Source organism: Nerophis lumbriciformis, linkage group LG24 (assembly GCF_033978685.3).
Source record: "Nerophis lumbriciformis linkage group LG24, RoL_Nlum_v2.1, whole genome shotgun sequence".
Taxonomy (NCBI): domain Eukaryota; kingdom Metazoa; phylum Chordata; class Actinopteri; order Syngnathiformes; family Syngnathidae; genus Nerophis; species Nerophis lumbriciformis.
In genome coordinates, this window is record NC_084571.2 from 14,079,177 (window position 1) to 14,100,000 (window position 20,824).

At 42.6% G+C, this 20,824-nt stretch overlaps 1 protein-coding gene across 2 annotated transcripts in view; it reads left to right on the plus strand.

Moving 5' to 3' along the window:
• The window catches only part of prkcbb (protein kinase C, beta b), a 282,211-nt gene that overhangs the window by 211,259 nt on the left and 50,128 nt on the right, over positions 1-20,824 (plus strand). For both annotated transcript variants that reach the window (XM_061981613.1, XM_061981612.1), the window contains exons 13-15: positions 2,343-2,481; positions 2,570-2,650; positions 7,005-7,112. In XM_061981613.1, coding sequence (XP_061837597.1) covers positions 2,343-2,481; positions 2,570-2,650; positions 7,005-7,112 — 328 coding nt within the window. The remainder of the gene's footprint in view (positions 1-2,342; positions 2,482-2,569; positions 2,651-7,004; positions 7,113-20,824) is intronic.

The window sequence follows — 20,824 nt, forward strand, 5'->3', positions numbered from 1 at the left end:
TTTTGGTTGGATTTTTGACCACTACTCTTGACAAAATTGGTGCAGTTCAGCTAAATTTGTTGGTTTTCTGACATGGACTTGTTTCTTCAGCGTTGTCCACACGTTCAAGTTAGGACTTTGGGAAGGCCATTCTAAAACCTTAATTCTAGCCTGATTTAGCCATTCCTTTAGCACTTTTGACGTGTGTTGGGGTCATTGTCCTGTTGGAACACCCAACTGCGACCAAGACCCAACCTCCGGGCTGATGATTTTAGGTTGTCCTGAAGAATTTGGAGGTAATCCTCCTTTTTCATAGTCCCATTTACTCTCTGTAAAGCACCAGTTCCATTGGCAGAAAAATAGGCCCAGAGCATAATACTACCACCACCATGATTGACAGTAGGAATTGGTGTTCCTGGGATTAAAGGCCTCACCTTTTCTCCTCCAAACACATTGCTGGGTATAGTGGCCAAACAGCTAAATTTTTGTTTCATCTGAGCACAGAACTTTCCTCCAGAAGTTCTTATCTTGTGCTTTATAAATAAAGTTTATTTGATTTGATTTGATTTATCTTTGTCTATGTGATCAGCAGCAAACTTTAGACGAGCCTTAAGGTGTCGCTTCTGGAGCAAGGGCTTCCTTCTTGCATGGTAGCCTCTCAGTCCATGTTGATGCAAAACACGCTTGACTGTGGACACTGACACCTGTGTTCCAGGAGCTTCCAATTCATTGAAGATCTGCTTTTTGTTGGTTCTCGGTTGACTCTTGATCATCCTGACCAATTTTCTCTTAGCATCAGGTGATAGTTTGCATTTTCTTCTTGATCATGGCAGTGACAAAACTGTGCCATGCACTTTATACTTACAAACAATTGTCTGCACAGTTGCTCTTGGGACCTTAAGCTGCTTTGAAATGGCTCCAATTGACTTTCTTGACTTGTTCAAGTCAATGATTCGTTTTTTCAGATCTGTGCTGAGTTCCTTTGACTTTCCCATTGTCGCTTTTGTAACCGAGTCTATTGACTGCATCACATGAGCCCTATTTAAATGGGCTCAGATAAGTCAACAGGTGTCGTCAATCATAATCACTCACATGAAGTTAAGAGGCCATGCCATGAAGCTAATTTGATTTGATTGTAACTTTTCTACATCACCAAAATTGATCATGTATGTTGCTGTATGTATACTTTTGACCAAGCAGATTTGGTCACATGTTCAGTAGACCCATAATAAATTCATAAAAGAACCAAACTTCATGAATGTTTTTTGTGACCAACAAGTATGTGCTCCAATCACTCTATCACAAAAAAATAAGAGTTGTAGAAGATATTGGAAACTCAAGACAGCCATGACATTATGTTCTTTAAAAGTTTATGTAAACTCTTGACCACGACTGTATATCTGCTGTACTTGGTTTGTATTACATGTAAGTGGTTGGCACATGGGCAGCACGGTGGAGGAGGGGTTAGTGCATCTGCCTCACAATACGAAGGTCCTGAGTAGTCTTGGGTTCAATCCCGGGCTCGGGATCTCTCTGTGTGGAGTTTGCATGTTCTCCACCTGACTGCGTGGGTTCCCTCCGGGTACTCCGGCTTCCTCCCACCTCCAAAGACATGCACCTGGGGATAGGTTGATTGGCAACACTAAATTGGCCCTAGTGTGTGGATGTGAGTGTGAATGTTGTCTGTCTATCTGTGTTGGCCCTGTGATGAGGTGGCGACTTGTCCAGGGTGTACACCGCCTTCCGCCCGATTGTAGCTGAGATAGGCTCCAGCACCCCCCGCGACCCCAAAAGGGAATAAGCGGTAGGAAATGGATGGATGGTTGGCACATACAAATTGTACCCCATGATACTGTGGCGGTACCTAGTGGCTAAGGGGTCAAATTACACCTCTCATAGGATTTTAACTTATTTGAAAAGAGAAATGCTGAGATTCATTTGGTTTTCATGGAAAAAAGCGTGATAAAATAACAGGGTTAGAGTATATGTAAAAGTGGCCATTATGATGGGAGTCAATGCGGGACAAAAGGGTCCCAGGGAACTCCAATGTATACTCCCTGAGTAGCTGGTACTAAAAATAAGATGAATTCCTTTACAACTCCTGTGGCCATAGGTTAAAATGTTGCATGATGTCATTTTCAAAGGCGACATAAAGACCCAAAAAGGTCCCAGGTCTCATTTGAGCGACAAGACCCAAGGGAAAGGGTCTTCATTCAAGAACTAGCAAATACATGAAGTACAACCAGAAGGTATTTATGTGTACAGTGACAGTGGTTCTATTTGAAATGGAAAACAAAACCTTTGAGGTACCAGGACTGAGTGTTTACTGGTGTCCATCCACTGAATCCAGTTTTTGACCGCAGAGACCTGAAGCTGGACAACGTGATGCTGGACTGCGAGGGACACATCAAGATAGCGGACTTTGGAATGTGTAAAGAGAACATGAGCGATGGAGTCACCACCAAGACCTTCTGTGGAACACCTGACTACATCGCTCCAGAAGTACCCACATTTGACCCCTTTTTCATTTTCAGTGCCTTGTTTTTTGTGTGTTTTATAACTTCTTTTATTTTGTAAACATGTCTTGTAGATCATTGCTTACCAGCCTTATGGGAAGTCTGTGGACTGGTGGGCCTTTGGAGTACTGCTCTATGAAATGCTGGCTGGACAGGTGTGTGTGTGTGTGTGTGTGTGTGTGTGTGTGTGTGTGTGTGTGTGTGTGTGTGTGTGTGTGTGTGTGTGTGTGTGTGTGTGTGTGTGTGTGTGTGTGTGTGTGTGTGCGTGCGTATGTTACGCTCTAAAAACATGAACAATTCTGACAGGGTGTTGCAAGAACTTACTGTAAGCCATTAATAACTGCTATAAGTGTATGTATACATATATATATGTATATATATATATATATATATATATATATATATATATATATATATATATATATATATATACATGTATGTATGTACAGTATGTATGTATGTATGTATGTATGTATGTATGTATGTATGTACAAACAAAACCCAAAACCAGTGAAGATGGCACGTGTAAATGGTAAATACAAACAGAATACAATGATTTGCAAATCCTTTTCAACTTATATTCAATTGAATAGACTGCAAAGACAAGATATTTAATGTTCACACTGAGAAACGTATTATTATTTTGCAAATAATCATTAACTTAGAATTTAATGGCAGCAACACATTGCAAAAAAGTTGTCAGAGGGGCATTTTTACCACTGTTTTACATGGCCTTTCCTTTTAACAACACTCAGTAAACGTTTGGGAACTGAAGAGACCAATTTTTGAAGCTTTTCAGGTGGAATTCTTTCCCATTCTTGCTTGATGTACAGCTTAAGTTGTTCAACAGTCCGGGGTCTCCGTTGAGGTATTTTACGCTTCTTAATGCACCACACATTTTCAATGGGAAATGATCTGGACTACAGGCAGGCCAGTCTAGTATCCACAGTCTTTTACTATGAAGCCACGCTGTTGTAACACGTGGCTTGGCATTGTCTTGCTGAAATAAGCAGGGGCGTCCATGAAAAAGACCTTGCTTGCTGGGCAACATTTGTTACTCCAAAACCTGTATGTACCTTTCAGCATTAATGGCGCCTTCACAGATGTGTAAGTTATCCATGTCTTGGGCACTAATACACCCACATACCATCACAGATGCTGGCTTTTGAACTTTGCGCCTAGAACAGTCCGGATGGTTCTTTTCCTCTTTGGTCCGGAGGACACGACGTCCACAGTTTCCATTAACAATTTGAAATGTGGACTCGTCAGACCACAGAACACTTTTCCACTTTGCATCAGTCCATCTTAGATGAGCTCGGGCCCAGCAAAGCGTTTCTGTGTGTTGTTGATAAATGGCTTTGGCTTTGCATAGTAGAGTTTTAACTTGCACTGACAAATGTAGCGACCAACTGTAGTTACTGACAGTGTTTTTTTGAAGTGATCCTGAGCCCATGTGGTGATATCCTTTACACACTGGTATCGCTTTTTGATGCAGTGCCGCCTGAGGGATCGAGCATTCAATGTTGATTTTTAGCCTTGCTGCTTACGTGCAGTGATTTCTCCAGATTCTCTGAACCTTTTGATGATATTACGGACCGTAGATGGGGAAATCCCTAAATTCCTTGCAATAGCTGGTTGAGAAATGTTGTTCTTAAACTATTTGCTCACACATTTGTTGACAAAGTGGTGACCCTCGCCCCATCCTTGTTTGTGAATGACTGAGCATTTCATGGAAGCTGCTTTTATACTCAGTCATGGCACCCACCTGTTCCCAATTAGCCTGTTCACCTGTGGGATGTTCCAAATAAGTGTTTGATGAGCATTTCTCAACTTTCTCAGTCTTTTTTGCCACTTGTGCCAGCTTTTTTGAAACATGTTGCAGGCATCAAATTCCAAATGAGCTAATATTTGCAAAAAAAATCACAAAGTTTTCCAGTTCCAACATCAAATACATTGTCTTTGCAGTCCATTCAATTGAATATAATCGTTGTATTCTGTTTTTATTTACCATTTACACAACGTGCCAACTTCACTGGTTTTGGGTTTTGTATTTTATGGAAGAATGAAGTTAATCTTAGAACTGGCCTCCAATGTTAATAAAAAAGTATTGATTTTGAATCAAGAACCGTTTTGAATGGAGAATCCATTCAGAATTGAATCGTTACCTCAATGAGTCGAATCGAATCGTGTGGTGCCCAAAAGGTCACAGCCCTAACATCCATCCACCATTTCTTACCGCTTGTCCATATATATATATAGATATAGATAGATGGATAGATTTATGTCAAACCAAATTACAAAAAGGAAAATCAATTGAACTTGTGTCTGCAAATATTTGTGGTATTGTTGAACACTCTGGGAGTTTCGAAGTGATCAACGAGCAGTGGCTTCACGTAGTCGCTGCTAGCGTTAGCACAAACTAGCCATGTGAGACTATCCTTCATCGGCTTGTGTCCTGGTGGTGGCTTTTCCTTCCGTGTTATAAAGGTCCGCTTTTCGGTCTCATCACAATTAAAGACTTGCTGCTGAACAAAATCCCCCTCCGTTGATAAAATCCTCAAAATGAAGGCACTGCAAGCCGAAGGCAAACTACTTTGCTAAAATGCTAGCTTAGCGATACAGCAAGACTGTGAGAGTTTGGACACATTTAAAGCGTTTCCAAACACAAAAAGTCATCTCTAAGACCGACTAGCACAGTTGTGGAAATAAACGCGTCAGAAGTGCGGCCAGCCTCGAAACTCTTCGAAATGGTGTAAACAGAATGTAAACAGGAAGTGACGTAAGAGGCCCCGCTTCTTCAAAATGGTTGTTCTCCCATGTGCAGGAAGTGATGTCATCAAAATGGCAACCCCCGATTAGGCTTCCAGCGGCACACAAAATGAATGAATGAAGGCAGGAAGCGTTGGTACGCTGAAACACAGTCCTTGGCATTGCACGTTTGGCGCCATGTAAACGTTTGTAAATCGAAAAGATCGCAAATAGAATCGAAGTTTGACTGTTATGTATTGCTAGGATGGAGTTGACGACACAGACACAAGGGGGCAGTAAAGTTCTATATTTATTATATATATAGCGAAATATATATTTATTGTAAATAAACAATACTAACCAATAACTACGGAAATGGAGTGTGACTAAATTCAAGAGTGTGTATGGTGTGACACTATGTGAAGCAGTTATCTGTTGAGTGTTACCGGAAGGTGTTGTTCCAAACTGGAAGTCCACGAGGGCGAGGCTTATCTGGGAAGTCCGTGAGACAGGCGAAAGATCCAGGGCGAGAGAGAGAGGCCTCAGAGTCCGTGTCCATGCTAGGGGGTCGAGATAAGGGAAGGCATTCGAGATCCGGGGGGGGGGGGGGGGGTCCAAGGGAGCGAAACACACAGCTCGAAACCAAATCGATGGAAGGAAAACACTGCAGGCCCAAAGGAGAAGACAGGGGACAAATCAAGCACGGTGAAGAAACACGGAGAGAGCATAAAGCTTGTCGGCTTTCGGTACACCATAGAGAAACTACGTTCCCGCCAGCATCCTTGGGTCCACTGGTCCTTATAAAGCTCGCCCTCATCAGTCGCAGGTGTGCAGATTGCCGATCGCCCACATGCCGTGCCGATCGCCCACAGCCTTGCCGGCATGTGGGCGTGACTCGGCCAGCGCGAGCAGGGGCGTGTCTCGGCGCGCTGCGAGTTCGAGCCCGCGCCGTGACATTGACTGTATGACATTGTATTTGTTCACACTGAAATGTTCAACTAAAATGGTGAAACTACATCATTTTTATGAATCATCTTACTGATACTTTTATTATTATTATTTACAGTGTTTCCCAAATTTTTGGTAGCGGGCGCTGTCAAAATCATATAATTTGCATAATTTGCTATGACATATGTATTCTTTTTAAAAGGCTGCACAATTTTATCTATTTATTTATCTGATTTACTGGTATCATTTTGTTGTATTTTTTAATTGTTGCTTTTATGTGCATTTATTTACATTTATTATCTAGTTTGGCAGACAAGTAAACAATTCTTAAAATTAGAGATAAAAACATTGAAATTGAGGTTGTTTACCGCAGTTACTGTAAAACTAAGCACGCATGAAGTACACGTACATGTAAGAATTATATTAAATCAACAATACAGTTTGGTATAGACTGGAAAAAACAATACAACCATATAAGATAAAGTTGGCTCTTAAGCTGCTAGCTTAATGCTAACATAGAATGGACAATCCCATTGACAGGCTAATGGAAATTAGCATTGTAATCGTTTCCAACAGGAAAGATTTTAATGGAACAATTGACAAAATCAACAATTTTGTAGAAACCAATACCGATGCTAACTTTGTATTCTTTGGCTCGTCTACTGCTCTGCACTCTGTGCTCACTAACTATGGAAACCTCAAACTCTGATTTGAAGCAAATATCGCAAAATCTTAAAAAAAAAAAATTGTTTGTACCTTAATATACTCCACAAGTATAGTACACCGAACATTGACTTAGTCTTGGTTCCCCAGCCTCCATTTGACGGTGAGGACGAGGACGAGTTATTCCAGTCCATCATGGAGCATCATGTCTCCTACCCCAAGTCCATGTCCAAGGAGGCCGTGGCCATCTGCAAAGGGGTGAGTGTGTGTCAAAACACCTCAAGAGTACTGTGAATATTTTCTACCTGTATATATTTGAACACAGTGTGTGTGTAAGCTTACTCTTGAAGGTTGAACATGTGTCACAACTTCTGTGCTAGTATTTGTCTGACACCTGTCTGCAACCCGTTAGTTGCATGGATTTGAAATTTCTCTCACATTTTAGTTGCCTTCGACAAAACGCCCTCTGTAATTTGACTGTGTTGAGCAGAATCATCTCAGAATGTAGTACACACTATTAGTGTGTACTATTTAGGATTATTTTTTTAGTCGACTACTCTGCGATTACCTTAACGTTTAGTCGATTAATAAGATAATAAAGTGGCTCTAATTTAACAATTTGCTTTTTTTATGTAATAATGTAGTAACAGACACCTTAATAATAAGTTGTAATATGTACAATATACACACTGCAAGTATATATATAATGTAGTAACAGACACCTTCATAACAATACGTAATATGTACAATATACACACTGCAAGTATATATATAATGTAGTAACAGACACCTTCATAACAATACGTAATATGTACAATATACACACTGCAAGTATATATATGATGTAGTAACAGACACCTTCATAACAATATGTAATATGTACAATATACACAATGCAAGTATACATATAATGTAGTAAGATACACCTTCATAACAAGATGTAATATGTACAATAGACACACTGCAAGTATATATATATATATATATATATATATAATATAATGTAGTAACAGACACCTTCATAACAATATGTAATATGTTTTGTATACATACTGCAAGTATATATATAATGTAGTAACAGACACCTTCATAACAATATGTAATATGTACATTATACACAATGCAAGTATATATACAATGTAGTAACAGACACCTTCATAACAATATGTAATATGTACAATATACACACTGCAAGTATATATATAATGTAGTAACAGACACCTTCATAACAATATGTAATATGTACAATATACACGATGCAAGTATATATATAATGTAGTAACAGACACTTTCATAATAATATGTAATATGTTTTGTATACATACTGCAAGTATATATATAATGTAGTAACAGACACCTTCATAACAACATGTAATATGTACAATATGCACACTGCAAGTATATATATAGTGTAATAACATACACCTTCATAACAATATGTTTTGTACACACACTGCAAGAATATATATTATGTAGTAACAGACACCTTCATAATATTACATATTTTTATGAAAATCTGAGCAAAATTAGCTGAAAAGAAAAATATATATAGAAATATATATGCCAACAATAGCATGCTTCCATTAAGCATTAGTGAAATACCAAAATATATGACACTGAGGTGTCAAAATCAAGCATGCTAATGTTAGCATGCTAAAAGGATGTGTCAAGTGCCACAATATAATACTCTGAGGTGTGTACCTGAAAAATGTGTCTAAAAAGCTAGCCAGCTAATGTTAGCATGCATCCAGTACCCCAAAAATGACTGAAGTGTACACCTATAAATTTAGGTATAAAAAAGCTATCATGCTAACGTTAGTAGGCTAACCTTTTAAACACATTTTTTAGGTATACACTTATTATACAAATACAAATATTATATTTTTGTACTTGACGCATCATTTTATCATGCTAACATTGGCGTGCTGGATTTTTTTATCTGCTACGTTAGCATGCATCAAGTAGCAAAATATGACTGAGGTGTTTACCTATAAATTTATGTAGAAAAAAGCTAGCAGGCTAACATTTTAAACACATTTTTCAGGGACACACTTAAGAGTATTATATTTTTGTACTTGACAAATTATTTTAGCATGCTTACATTAGCGTGCTGTTTTTTTTATCCGCTAAGTTAGCATGCCTCAAGTAGCAAAATATGACTGAGGTGTATACCTATAAATTTAAGTAGGAAAAAGCTAGCAGGCTAACATTTTAAACACATTTTTCAGGTACACACCTTAGAGTATTATATTTTTGTACTTGACGCATCACTTTAGCATGCTAGCATTAGCGTGCTGGATTTTTTTTTGTATCTGCTACGTTAGCATGCATAACGTAGCAAAATATGACTGAGGTGGATGATTATCTGCTGACGTCAGCATGCATCAAGTAGCATGTATATATATATATACATTTAGGTAGAAAAAAGCTAGCATGCTAACATTAGCAGGTTAACATTTAAACACATTTTTCAGGTCCACACCTTAGAGTAGTATATTTTTGTACTTGACGCATCATTTTAGCGTGCTGGATTTTTTTTTTATTCGCTACATTAGCATGCATCAAGTAGAAAAATATGACTGAGGTATGTACCTATAAATTTAGGTAGAAAAAAGCCAGCATGCTAACTTTAGCAGGCTAACATTTTAAACACATTTTTCAGGTACACACCTTAGAATATTATATTTTTTGTACATGACGCATCATTTTAACATGCTTACATTAGTGTGCCGGATTTTTTTTATCTGCTACGTTAGCATGTATCAAGTAGCAAAATATGACTGAGGTGTATACCTATCAATTTAGGTAGAAAAAAGCTAGCAGGCTAACATTTTAAACACATTTTTCAGGTACACACCTCAAAATAATATATTTTTGTACTTGACGCATCATTTTAGCATGCTGACATTTGCGTGCTGGATTTTTTATCTGCTACGTTAGCATGCCTCAAGTAGCAAAATATGACTGAGGTGTATACCTATATATTTAGGTAGAAAAAAAGCTAGCATGCTAACGTTATCAGGCTAACATTGTAAATACATTTTTCAGGTACACACCTTAGAGTGTTATATTATTGTACTTGACGCATCATTTTAGCATGCTAACATTAGCATGCTTGATTGTTATCTGCCGACGTTAGCATGCATCATATACCATAATATGACAGGTGTATACCGATCAATTTAGGTAGAAAAAGCTAGCAGGCTAACATTTTAAACTCATTTTTCAGGTACACACCTCAAAATATTATATATTTGTACTTGACGCATCATTTTAGCATGCTAACAATAACGTGCTGGATTTTTTTTATCTGCTACGTTAGCATGCTTCAAGTAGCAAAATATGACTGAGGTGTATATCTATATATTTAGGTAGAAAAAAAGCTAGCATGCTAACGTTATCAGGCTAATATTTTAAATACATTTTTCAGGTACACACCTTAGAGTGTTATATTATTGTACTTGACGCATCATTTTAGCATGCTAACATTAGCATGCTTGATTGTTATCTGCCGACGTTAGCATGCATCATATACCATAATATGACTGAGGTGTATACCTATAAATGTAGGTAGAGGAAAGCTAGCATGCTAACGTTAGCATGCCGACGGGTATCATTCGTCAAGTAAGAAAATATCGAGGTGTGTACCTGCAAAAAAGCTAGCATGCTGTTGTCAGAATGCTAACAATTGCGCTACAGACTGTTGAAAAATGAGCTGCGGTCTGTAAATGCTCCTAAATGTAACGCTCACAAGTCATGGACCATTTGTGGAATCATTGTACAACTTTGCACATGTGTGCGTACAACACCATGTTCAAGGCAGCCAAGATGGAGGAGGCGAGGCGAGGCGATGGCGTGCGAGCCAGCGAGCGACATCCAAATGATCTGCATAATTAAAAGAGGAACATTTATGTGCAGTGAAACAACATTGTTCACTCTCGCTATCTGTCCTGCTCCCATCTCTCCTTCACCGTCCTTCTCGCTCTCTCTCTGCTCATTGTTTAGTCTCTTTCATTGTACAGCATCTCTCTCTCTCTCACACACACACACACACACACACACACACACACACACACACACACACACACACACACACACACACACACACACACACACACACACACACACACACACACACTCTCACACACACACACACACACACACACACACACACTGCACCAGCGAAGCAGCGTGAGCCGTGTGCTGAGTGGTGTGTGGGAACTCTTCAGAATGAAGCTGGACCTTTCTCAGTCCTCTCCATCACTACACAACTTTGTGTCCACGCTAACAGTTAGCACACAAACACGCACATACACACACACACACACACACACACACACACACACACACACACACACACACACACACACTTTAATAGACGTGTGTAAGCTTTGGTTCCAAATTTGTATTCATTTCCTGAAGGCAGTAGATCTTTGTGATACACGGCTATCAAAATGTATTTTTTTGACATCCCTACCTCTGCTGCTAGCTGAACCTTGATGTTCTGTATGCCCTAAACAAGCAGGGCAAAATTCAGCACGCATAAAAAAAACTATTTTGCCGCTCGCGTGGACTCGGTTGCCACTCACGAGGACTCAATTTACACCTGCGAGGACTTGTTTGCCGATCGCGAGGACTCGTTTGCCGCTCCCGAGGACTCGGTTTCCACTTGAGAGGACTTGGTTTACACCTGGTTTGCCTCTCGCGAAGACTCGTTTGCCACTCGCGAGGACTCGGTTTCCACTCGCGAGGACTTGGTTTACTCCTGGTTTGCCTCTCGCGAAGACTCGTTTGCCGCTCGCAAGGACTCGTTTGCCGCTCGCGAGGACTCTTTTTCCACTTGCGAGGACTCTGTTTCCACTCGCGAGGACTCGATTTAAGTTAAATTTAAAGTACCAATGATTGTCACACACACACTTGGTATGGTGAAATGTGTCCTCTGCATTTGACCCAACCTCTTGTTCACCCTCTGGGAGTTGAGCAGCAGCGGTGGCCACGCCCGGCAATCATTTTTGGTCATTTAACCCCCAACTACAACCCTTGATGCTAAGTGCCAAGCAGGGAGGTAATGGGTGCCATTTTTATATTTTTTGGTATGACTCGGCCGGGGTTCAAACTCAAGACCTACCGACCTCAGGGCGGACACTCTAACCTTACACCTGCGAGGACTCGGTTTCCACTCGCAAGGACTTGGTTGCCGCTCGCGAATGCTCAGTTTCTGCTCGCCGATACTCGGTTTCCACTCGCGAGGACTCGTTTTCCACTCGCAAGGATGAGGTTTACACTCACTAGGACTGAGTTTTCCACTCGCAAGGACTCGATTGTCGCTCATGAGGTCTCGGTTTACACCTGCGAGGACTCGTTTGCCGCTCGAGAGGACTCGTTTGTCGCTCGCGAATACTCTGTTTCTACTCACAAGGACTTGTTTGCCGGACTAGGTTTCCACTTGCAAAGACTCAGTTGCCACCCACGAATGCTCAGTTTCCGCTCGCGAATGCTCAGTTTCCACTCGCAAGGACTCGGTTGCCGCTCGTGCTGTTTCTCTACACATGCTTTGTTCCTCCCTTTTGGCACTTCGGAGTGCAATTTGAATACATCCCCTCCGTCTGATTTGTCACTTTAAACGCCTTCTGTCTGCAGGTCTGAGCCAATCCGAGGGAACTGTTACCGTTCAACTGTGTGTCCCTTCTGACGGAGATTAGAGTTTTTAGACAAAATTAGTGCGTTATATGGTAAGTTTTTCGGACTAGAGAGCGCAAGAAGAAAAGAAAAAATTCCATATATTAGCTGCTGACTATAAGTTGCAGAAATATACGTTGTGAAATTAGTTATTTACACAGAAATATTCTGTAAATGTTTATTTACATACCTTAATTGTTTCCAAACAGTGTCTGTAACACGGCAGTAAAACGGCCGATCAAACAAAACAGAAGTCATGGTCATGGACCCACTAGCTGCACAAGTTAGCTCTCCAATCAGCTAAACAGACTCAATAACTCCACGGTGACATTTTAGTGAATTTACTGAGGAATTTGTGAAACTGAAACGATACAAGAATAATGTCATTGTAAGTTAATAATACTAACACAGACACTCGTAAACGTGTTAGCATATTAGCTAACGCTAATGACGCTAGCTTGATTACATTACAATAGCACGTACAAATATGCATGAAAAGGCTCCTACAGACATGACACATGGGACGCTTTAGTAAGTAAGAATTGTTTTAGTTATATTGTAAAACTTAGAAAAACATTGCTTGTAGTAATGAACGAAGAATCCATAAGAGAAGAAACGCTATGGACGACAAGTCGGCACTTCTACTTCCAGTTCAGAGTTCCAAACAGAAAAGCACTGCAGCACCTGCAGTGAGAAAACTCATCCAAAAGATGGCCCTATAGCACATACAGTAACACATCTTTTCAGTGTCTGCTTAGGTTTCTACCGCTTGTCTCTTTCGGGGTCAAGTCGCCGCCTCATCACAGCTGCTTAGGTTATATAGAACACTATTTGCATTATAGCCGTCAGCGAAGAAAATTGTATGAATTAGCAGCAGCATTTTATAAATCGCATTTATAAAGTGTAGGACAAAGTAGCGTCTTGTAGCCCTGAATTTACAGTCATTTATTTTGTTGTCTTTAAATTAAAGTGGGAATGTGTTTTTTGCTGACCCCTAGTGGTCACAATATTTGATGAAGTTCAGCTCATGACGTTGAACGATGTGGAAACGTTTGCTACTGGATACTTTCTTATACGCTTCTGCCTTGGAGACTTAGTATGTGTAAGTAATATGTAACTATAATTATTTGATACTTGTTTATATTGACAAATGTCACCTTTAATTGTTCAATGATTATTACCTATGTCTAGTTTGTGTGCTATAGTGTGCTTAGCTGTTGTGTAGCTGCTATCTTCTAGTTGCCTATATAGCCTAGCATGTTTACCTTTTGTAAATTAATTTAGTAAAATAGAAGAAATTGTGTGTTTATTAGAGGACATTTAGATCTTAACTGGCTGTCCAACTTTGCACAAGTAAACACTCTGCAGGACTGCTTGTATCGCACATGATATCACACACAAGTAAACACTCTGCAGGACTGCTTGTAGCGCACATGATATCACACACAAGTAAACACTCTGCAGGATTGCTTATATCGCACATGATATCACACACAAGTAAACACTCTGCAGGACTGCTTGTATTGCACATGATATCACACACAAGTAAACACTCTGCAGGACTGCTTGTATCGCACATGACAAGTAAATACTCTGCAGGACTGCTTGTATCGCACATGATATCACACACAAGAAAACACTCTGCAGGATTGCTTGTATCGCACATGATATCACACACAAGTAAACACTCTGCAGGACTGCTTGTATCGCACATGATATCACACACAAGTAAACACTCTGCAGGACTGCTTGTATCGCACATGACAAGTAAACACTCTGCAGGACTGCTTGTATCACACATGACAAGTAAACACTCTGCAGGACTGCGTGTATCGCACATTATATCACACACAAGTAAACACTCTGCAGGACTGCTTGTATTGCACATGCTATCACACACAAGTAAACACTCTGCAGGACTGCTTGTATCGCACATGATATCACACACAAGAAAACACTCTGCAGGATTGCTTGTATCGCACATGATATCACACACAAGTAAACACTCTGCAGGACTGCTTGTATATCGCACATGATATCACACACAAGTAAACACGCTGCAGGACTGCTTGTATCGCACATTATATCACACACAAGTAAACACTGTGTAGGACGGCTCGTATCGCACATGATATCACACACAAGTAAACACACTGCAGAAATGCTTGTATAGCATATGATATCACACACATGTGAACACGCTTCAGGACTGCTTGTTTTGCACATGATATCACACACAAGTAAACACGCTACAGAACTGCTAGTATCATACATGATATCACAAACAAGTAAACACGCTGCAGAACTCCTATTATCACACATGATATCACACACAAGTAAACACGCTGCAGAACTGCTAGTATCACACATGATATCACACACAAGTAAACACTGTGCAGGACTGCTTGTATCGCACATGATATCACACACAAGTAAACACGCTGCAGCACTGCTTGTATTACACATGATGTCAGACACAGATAAACACTGCTTGTATCGCACACGATATTACACACAAGTAAACACGCTGCAGGGCTGCTTGTATCGCGCATGAAATTACACACAAGTAAACACGCTGCAGGACCGCTTGTATCGCACATGATATCACACACGAGTCAACACTCTGCAGGACGGCTCGTATCGCACATGATATCACACACAAGTAAACACTCTGCAGGAATGCTTGTATAGCATATGATATCACACACATGTGAACACGCTTCAGGACTGCTTGTATCGCACATGATATCACACACAAGTAAACACGCTGCAGAACTGCTAGTATCACACATGATATCACACACAAGTAAACACTGTGCAGGACTGCTTGTATCGCACATGATACACACACAAATAAACACGCTGCAGCACTGCTTGTATTATACATGATATCAGACACAGATAAACACTGCTTGTATCGCACATGATCCCACACACCGACAAACACACTGCAGGACTGCTTGTCTCCCACATAATATCGCACATTTTAAGTGCAAGACGATATCATCCGATACCTGCTGGCATGGTATCATCACGCTCCTACTGAATTTAAATGCTGCTTTGCAATAAAATGGTGCAAGTGTCCCTAATGAAGTGTCCAGTGAGTGTATACGAGCTCTCTACTTGAACTCTAGTCGTAAAAGAGGCACTGTAAAGCAAGCGAGGGCCGTCCCAAAGACACACACACACACACATTAACACGCACACACACATCAACACACACTCTACAAGCATAAATCAGAAGCACACACACAAGCATTTAAGAGGTTCGTCGTGCATTTACAAGCAAACTGATGACAACCATGTTCACTCTTTGTGTTACGGACACACACACACACACATACACACACACACATGGACACACACACACACGGACACACACAAAGGCTGTGTTATGTATTAGTGATGATTACTGGGTTGTAGTGGATCTTCAGTGGAGCATGAACACTCGCCTGCGTCCACCCCCACAGTTCCCAGTGCGCCCTGCCAGCACCGCCCGGGTTAACGCCGTGCACGTGCACGTGAAGATAACTGGACGCCATATTTCCATTTGCGAGAAAAGAAAAAAGTCTTTGGGTCAAAGCGATCTTCCCAGACAAGACGACAAAGTGTGAGTGTGATGCTGCAAAAAGTCTGTCTTATTAGTATCGGCCTACACCAAGTCAGTCATGTGACGCAAACAGGAAGTGATGCTGCTTCCTCATTGGTGGAATCATTCTGAATGGAATGGAAATATTCTACCTGCACATACGTGTGTGCGTGTGTGTGAGTGTGTGCGTGTGTGTGTGTGTGTGTGTGTGTGTGTGTGTGTGTGTGTGTGTGTGTGTGTGTGTGTGTGTGTGTGTGTGTATTTCTACCCTTCTTGAGACATGAAGAAGGAAAAGTAGCTTCCATATGAGGAGGTGTGAACAAGTGATGACATAAATCAAGGTCTCAATACAGAAAAACATTGCATCTAATAGAGAATGTCTCATTTGCACCCCTGGTGGTGAAATCTATCAACATGACGGTAGTCCCAAAAAGGAGGGATTTTTCAAATTGACTGTGTGTCGCTTTTAAACGTGCTCTGGTCAACATATGAAATAACAAGTGTGTGTAAGAAATTGAAATGCGCCCCCTCTGGCCAAAATTAATAAAAATAAATAAATAAATATAGAGACATACTGTAATAACTTGAAGTAAATAATGAAGATTAAAAAAAACAATCACAAACAAATAATAAAAACAACATTTTTTACTAAAATACTAAAAGCAGTCTTTTTCTCACACTGTGTCTTTTCTTAAAAATTTTGGAACACTTTCTCATATTCTCTCTGTTTCTGTAATATTGCAATATTTTCTCGTAAAATTATAACTTTTTTAATGTAAAATTATAACTTTTTAATGCAAAGTGGTGACATTTGTCATATACAATTCTGACTTACCACAATATTGCCAATTTTTGTAAAATAGTAACATTTTTGGAGTAAAATTATGACTTGTCATAATTTTGCAAAGTAAAATTCCGATGATTATTATAATATTGCCAACATTTTAACGTTCTTGTGAAATTGCGACTGTTATTGAGTAAAATTTCAACTTTTATCATAATATTGCACAAATGTTTGGTTTTTCTTGTAAAATTTTGACTTGCGTTGAGTAAAAGTACGACTTTTATTATAACACTGCCAAAATTCTAAGTTTTTATTGTGAAATTGTGACCTTTTTCTCGTGAAATTCCAACTAATTTTTCGCAACAAGCTTTTTTATATTTGCATAGTATGTATATATTATTCATATTGTAAATACACTTCTTTATATATCTAGAAAGGCTGGTCCTAAAGAGGTAGGCATCACTTGAAGGTCTCAAAAGGAAAGAAATACAAGAATATGTGTGTGCGTGTGTGTGTGTGCGTGTGTGTGTGTGTGTGTGTGTGTGTGTGTGTGTGTGTGTGTGTGTGTGTGTGTGTGTGTGTGTGTGTGTGTGTGTGTGTGTGTGTGTGTGTGTGTGTGTGTGTGTGTGTGTAAAGGGGCTGATCAGAGATGTTTCCACTCGCCTGCTTCTATGCTAGCTGGCATGTATATTTCATAGCTACACACACAAATGTATTCTCACACACACACATACATGTATTCTAACGCACACACACACACTTTGTCGAGAGACGCCTTGTTAGGTACACAGGGTCTGCAGCTTGGCATGACTTTACAGCAAAGTCTAATTGAAGACATTTGTCCTACACACTCCAAGACAAGATGGACGTCCACTTTTCATGAACTGGAGCAGCACAAATGTGAGGGGAAAAAAACATGAAAAGGTTGATATAATCGTCCAAATGATGGAATGATCTGCTCCAAAACTAAATGTTGTGATGAGGCCGGATAAATGTAAAGCATACAGTCGACACACACCACATGTATGTTTATTTGTCTCCATCCATCCATCCATCTTCTTCCGCTTATCCGAGGTCGGGTCGCGGGGGCAGCAGCTTAAGCAGGGAAGCCCAGACTTCCCTCTCCCCAGCCACTTCGTCCAGCTCCTCCCGGGGGATCCCGAGGCGTTCCCAGGCCAGCCGGGAGAGATAGTCTTCCCAGCGTGTCCTGGGTCTTCCCCGTGGCCTCCTACCGGTCGGACGTGCCCGAAACACCTTCCTAGGGAGGCGTTCGGGTGGCATCCTGACCAGATGCCCGAACCACCTCATCTAGCTCCTCTCGATGTGGAGGAGCAGCGGCTTTACTTTGAGCTCCCCCCGAATGACAGAGCTTCTCACCCTATCTCTAAGGGAGAGCCCCGCCACTCGGCGGAGGAAACTCATTTCGGCCGCTTGTACCCGTGATCTTGTCCTTTCGGTCATGACCCAAAGCTCATGACCATAGGTGAGGATGGGAACGTAGATCGACCGGTAAATCGAGAGCTTTGCCTTCCGGCTCAGCTCCTTCTTCACCACAACGGATCGATACAGCGTCCGCATTACTGAAGACGCCGCACCGATCCGCCTGTCGATCTCACGATCCACTCTTCCCCCACTCCTGAACAAGACTCCGAGGTACTTGAACTCCTCCACTTGGGGAAAGATCTCCTCCCCAACCCGGAGATGGCACTCCACCCTTTTCCGGGAGAGAACCATGGACTCGGACTTGGAGGTGCTGATTCCCATCCCAGTCGCTTCACACTCGGCTGTGAACCGATCCAGTGAGAGCTGAAGATCTTGGCCGGAGGAAGCCATCAGGACCACATCATCTGCAAATAGCAGTGACCTAATCCTGCAGCCACCAAACCAGATCCCCTCAACGCCCTGACTGCGCCTAGAAATTCTGTCCATAAAGGTTATGAACAGAATCGGTGACAAAGGGCAGCCTTGGCGGAGTCCAACCATCACTGGGAAGGCTGAGGAGTGTGATCCCACGATAGTTGGAACACACCCTCCGGTTCCCCTTCTTAAAGAGAGGAACCACCACCCCGGTCTGCCAATCCAGAGGTACCGCCCCCGATGTCCACGCGATGTTGCAGAGTCTTGTCAACCAAGACAGCCCCACAACATCCAGAGCCTTAAGGAACTCCGGGCGGATCTCATCCACCCCCGGGGCCTTGCCACCGAGGAGCTTTTTAACTACCTCAGCAACCTCAGCCCCAGAAATAGGAGAGCCCACCACAGATTCCCCAGGCCCTGCTTCCTTATAGGAAGACGTGCTGGTAGGATTGAGGAGGTCTTCGAAGTATTCCCCCCACCGATCCACAACATCCGCAGTCGAGGTCAGCAGAGCACCATCCCCACCATACACGGTGTTGACACTGCACTGCTTCCCCTTCCTGAGGCGGCGGATGGTGGTCCAGAATTGCTTCGAAGCCGTCCGGAAGTCTTTTTCCATGGCCTCCCCGAACTCCTCCCATGTCCGAGTTTTTGCCTCCGCAACCGCTGAAGCCGCACACCGCTAGGCCTGTCGGTACCTGTCTGCTGCCTCAGGAGTCCCATGAGCCAAAAGAACCCGATAGGACTCCTTCTTCAGCCTGACGGCATCCCTCACCGCCGGCGTCCACCAACGGGTTCTAGGATTACCGCCACGACAGGCACCAACTACCTTGCGGCCACAGCTCCAATCGGCCCCCTCGACAATAGAGGTACGGAACATTGTCCACTCGGACTCAATGTCCAGCACCTCCCTCGTGACATGTTCAAAGTTCTTCCGGAGGTGGGAATTGAAACTCTCTCTGACAGGAGACTCTGCCAGGCGTTCCCAGCAAACCCTCACAATGCGTTTGGGCCTGCCAGGTCTGTCCGGCATCCTCCTCCACCATCGCAGCCAACTCACCACCAGGTGGTGATCGGTAGAAAGCTCCGCCCCTCTCTTCACCCGAGTGTCCAAAACATGAGGCCGCAAATCCGATGACACAACTACAAAGTCGATCATGGAACTGCGGCCTAGGGTGTCCTGGTGCCAAGTGCACATATGGACACCCTTATGTTTGAACATGGTGTTTGTTATCGACAATCTGTGACGAGCACAAAAGTCCAATAACAGAACACCACTCGGGTTCAGATCCGGGCGGCCATTCTTCCCAATCACACCTCTCCAGGTTTCACTGTCGCTGCCAACATGAGCGTTGAAGTCCCCCAGTAGAACGAGGGAATCACCCGGGGGAGCACTCTCCAGTACTCCCTCGAGTGCATCCAAAAAGGGTGGGTACTCTGAGCTGCTGTTTGGCGCGTAAACGCAAACAACAGTCAGGACCCGTCCCCCCACCCGAAGGCGGAGGGAAGCTACCCTCTCGTCCACCGGGTTGAACTCCAACGTGCAGGCTTTGAGCCGAGGGGCAACAAGAATTGCCACCCCAGCCCGTCGCCTCTCACTGCCGGCAACGCCAGAGTGGAAGAGAGTCCAGCCCCTCTCAAGAGAAGTGGTTCCAGAGCCCTTGCTGTGCGTCGAAGTGAGTCCGACTATATCTAGCCGGAACTTCTCCACCTCACGCACTAGCTCAGGCTCCTTCCCCCCCAGCGAAGTGACGTTCCACGTCCCAAGAGCCAGCTTATGTAGCCAAGGATCGGACCGCCAAGTGCCCTGCCCTCGGCTGCCGCCCAGCTCACACTGCACCCGACCTCTATGGCCCCTGCTATGGGTGGTGAGCCCATTGGAGGGGGGACCCACGTTGCCTCTTCGGGCTGTGCCCGGCCGGGCCCCATGGGGACAGGCCCGGCCACCAGGCGCTCGCCATCGTGCCCCACCTCCGGGCCTGGCTCCAGAGGGGGGCCCCGGTGACCCGCGTCCGGGCGAGGGAAATCTGGGTCCTTGGTTTGTGTTCTTCATCGAGGTCT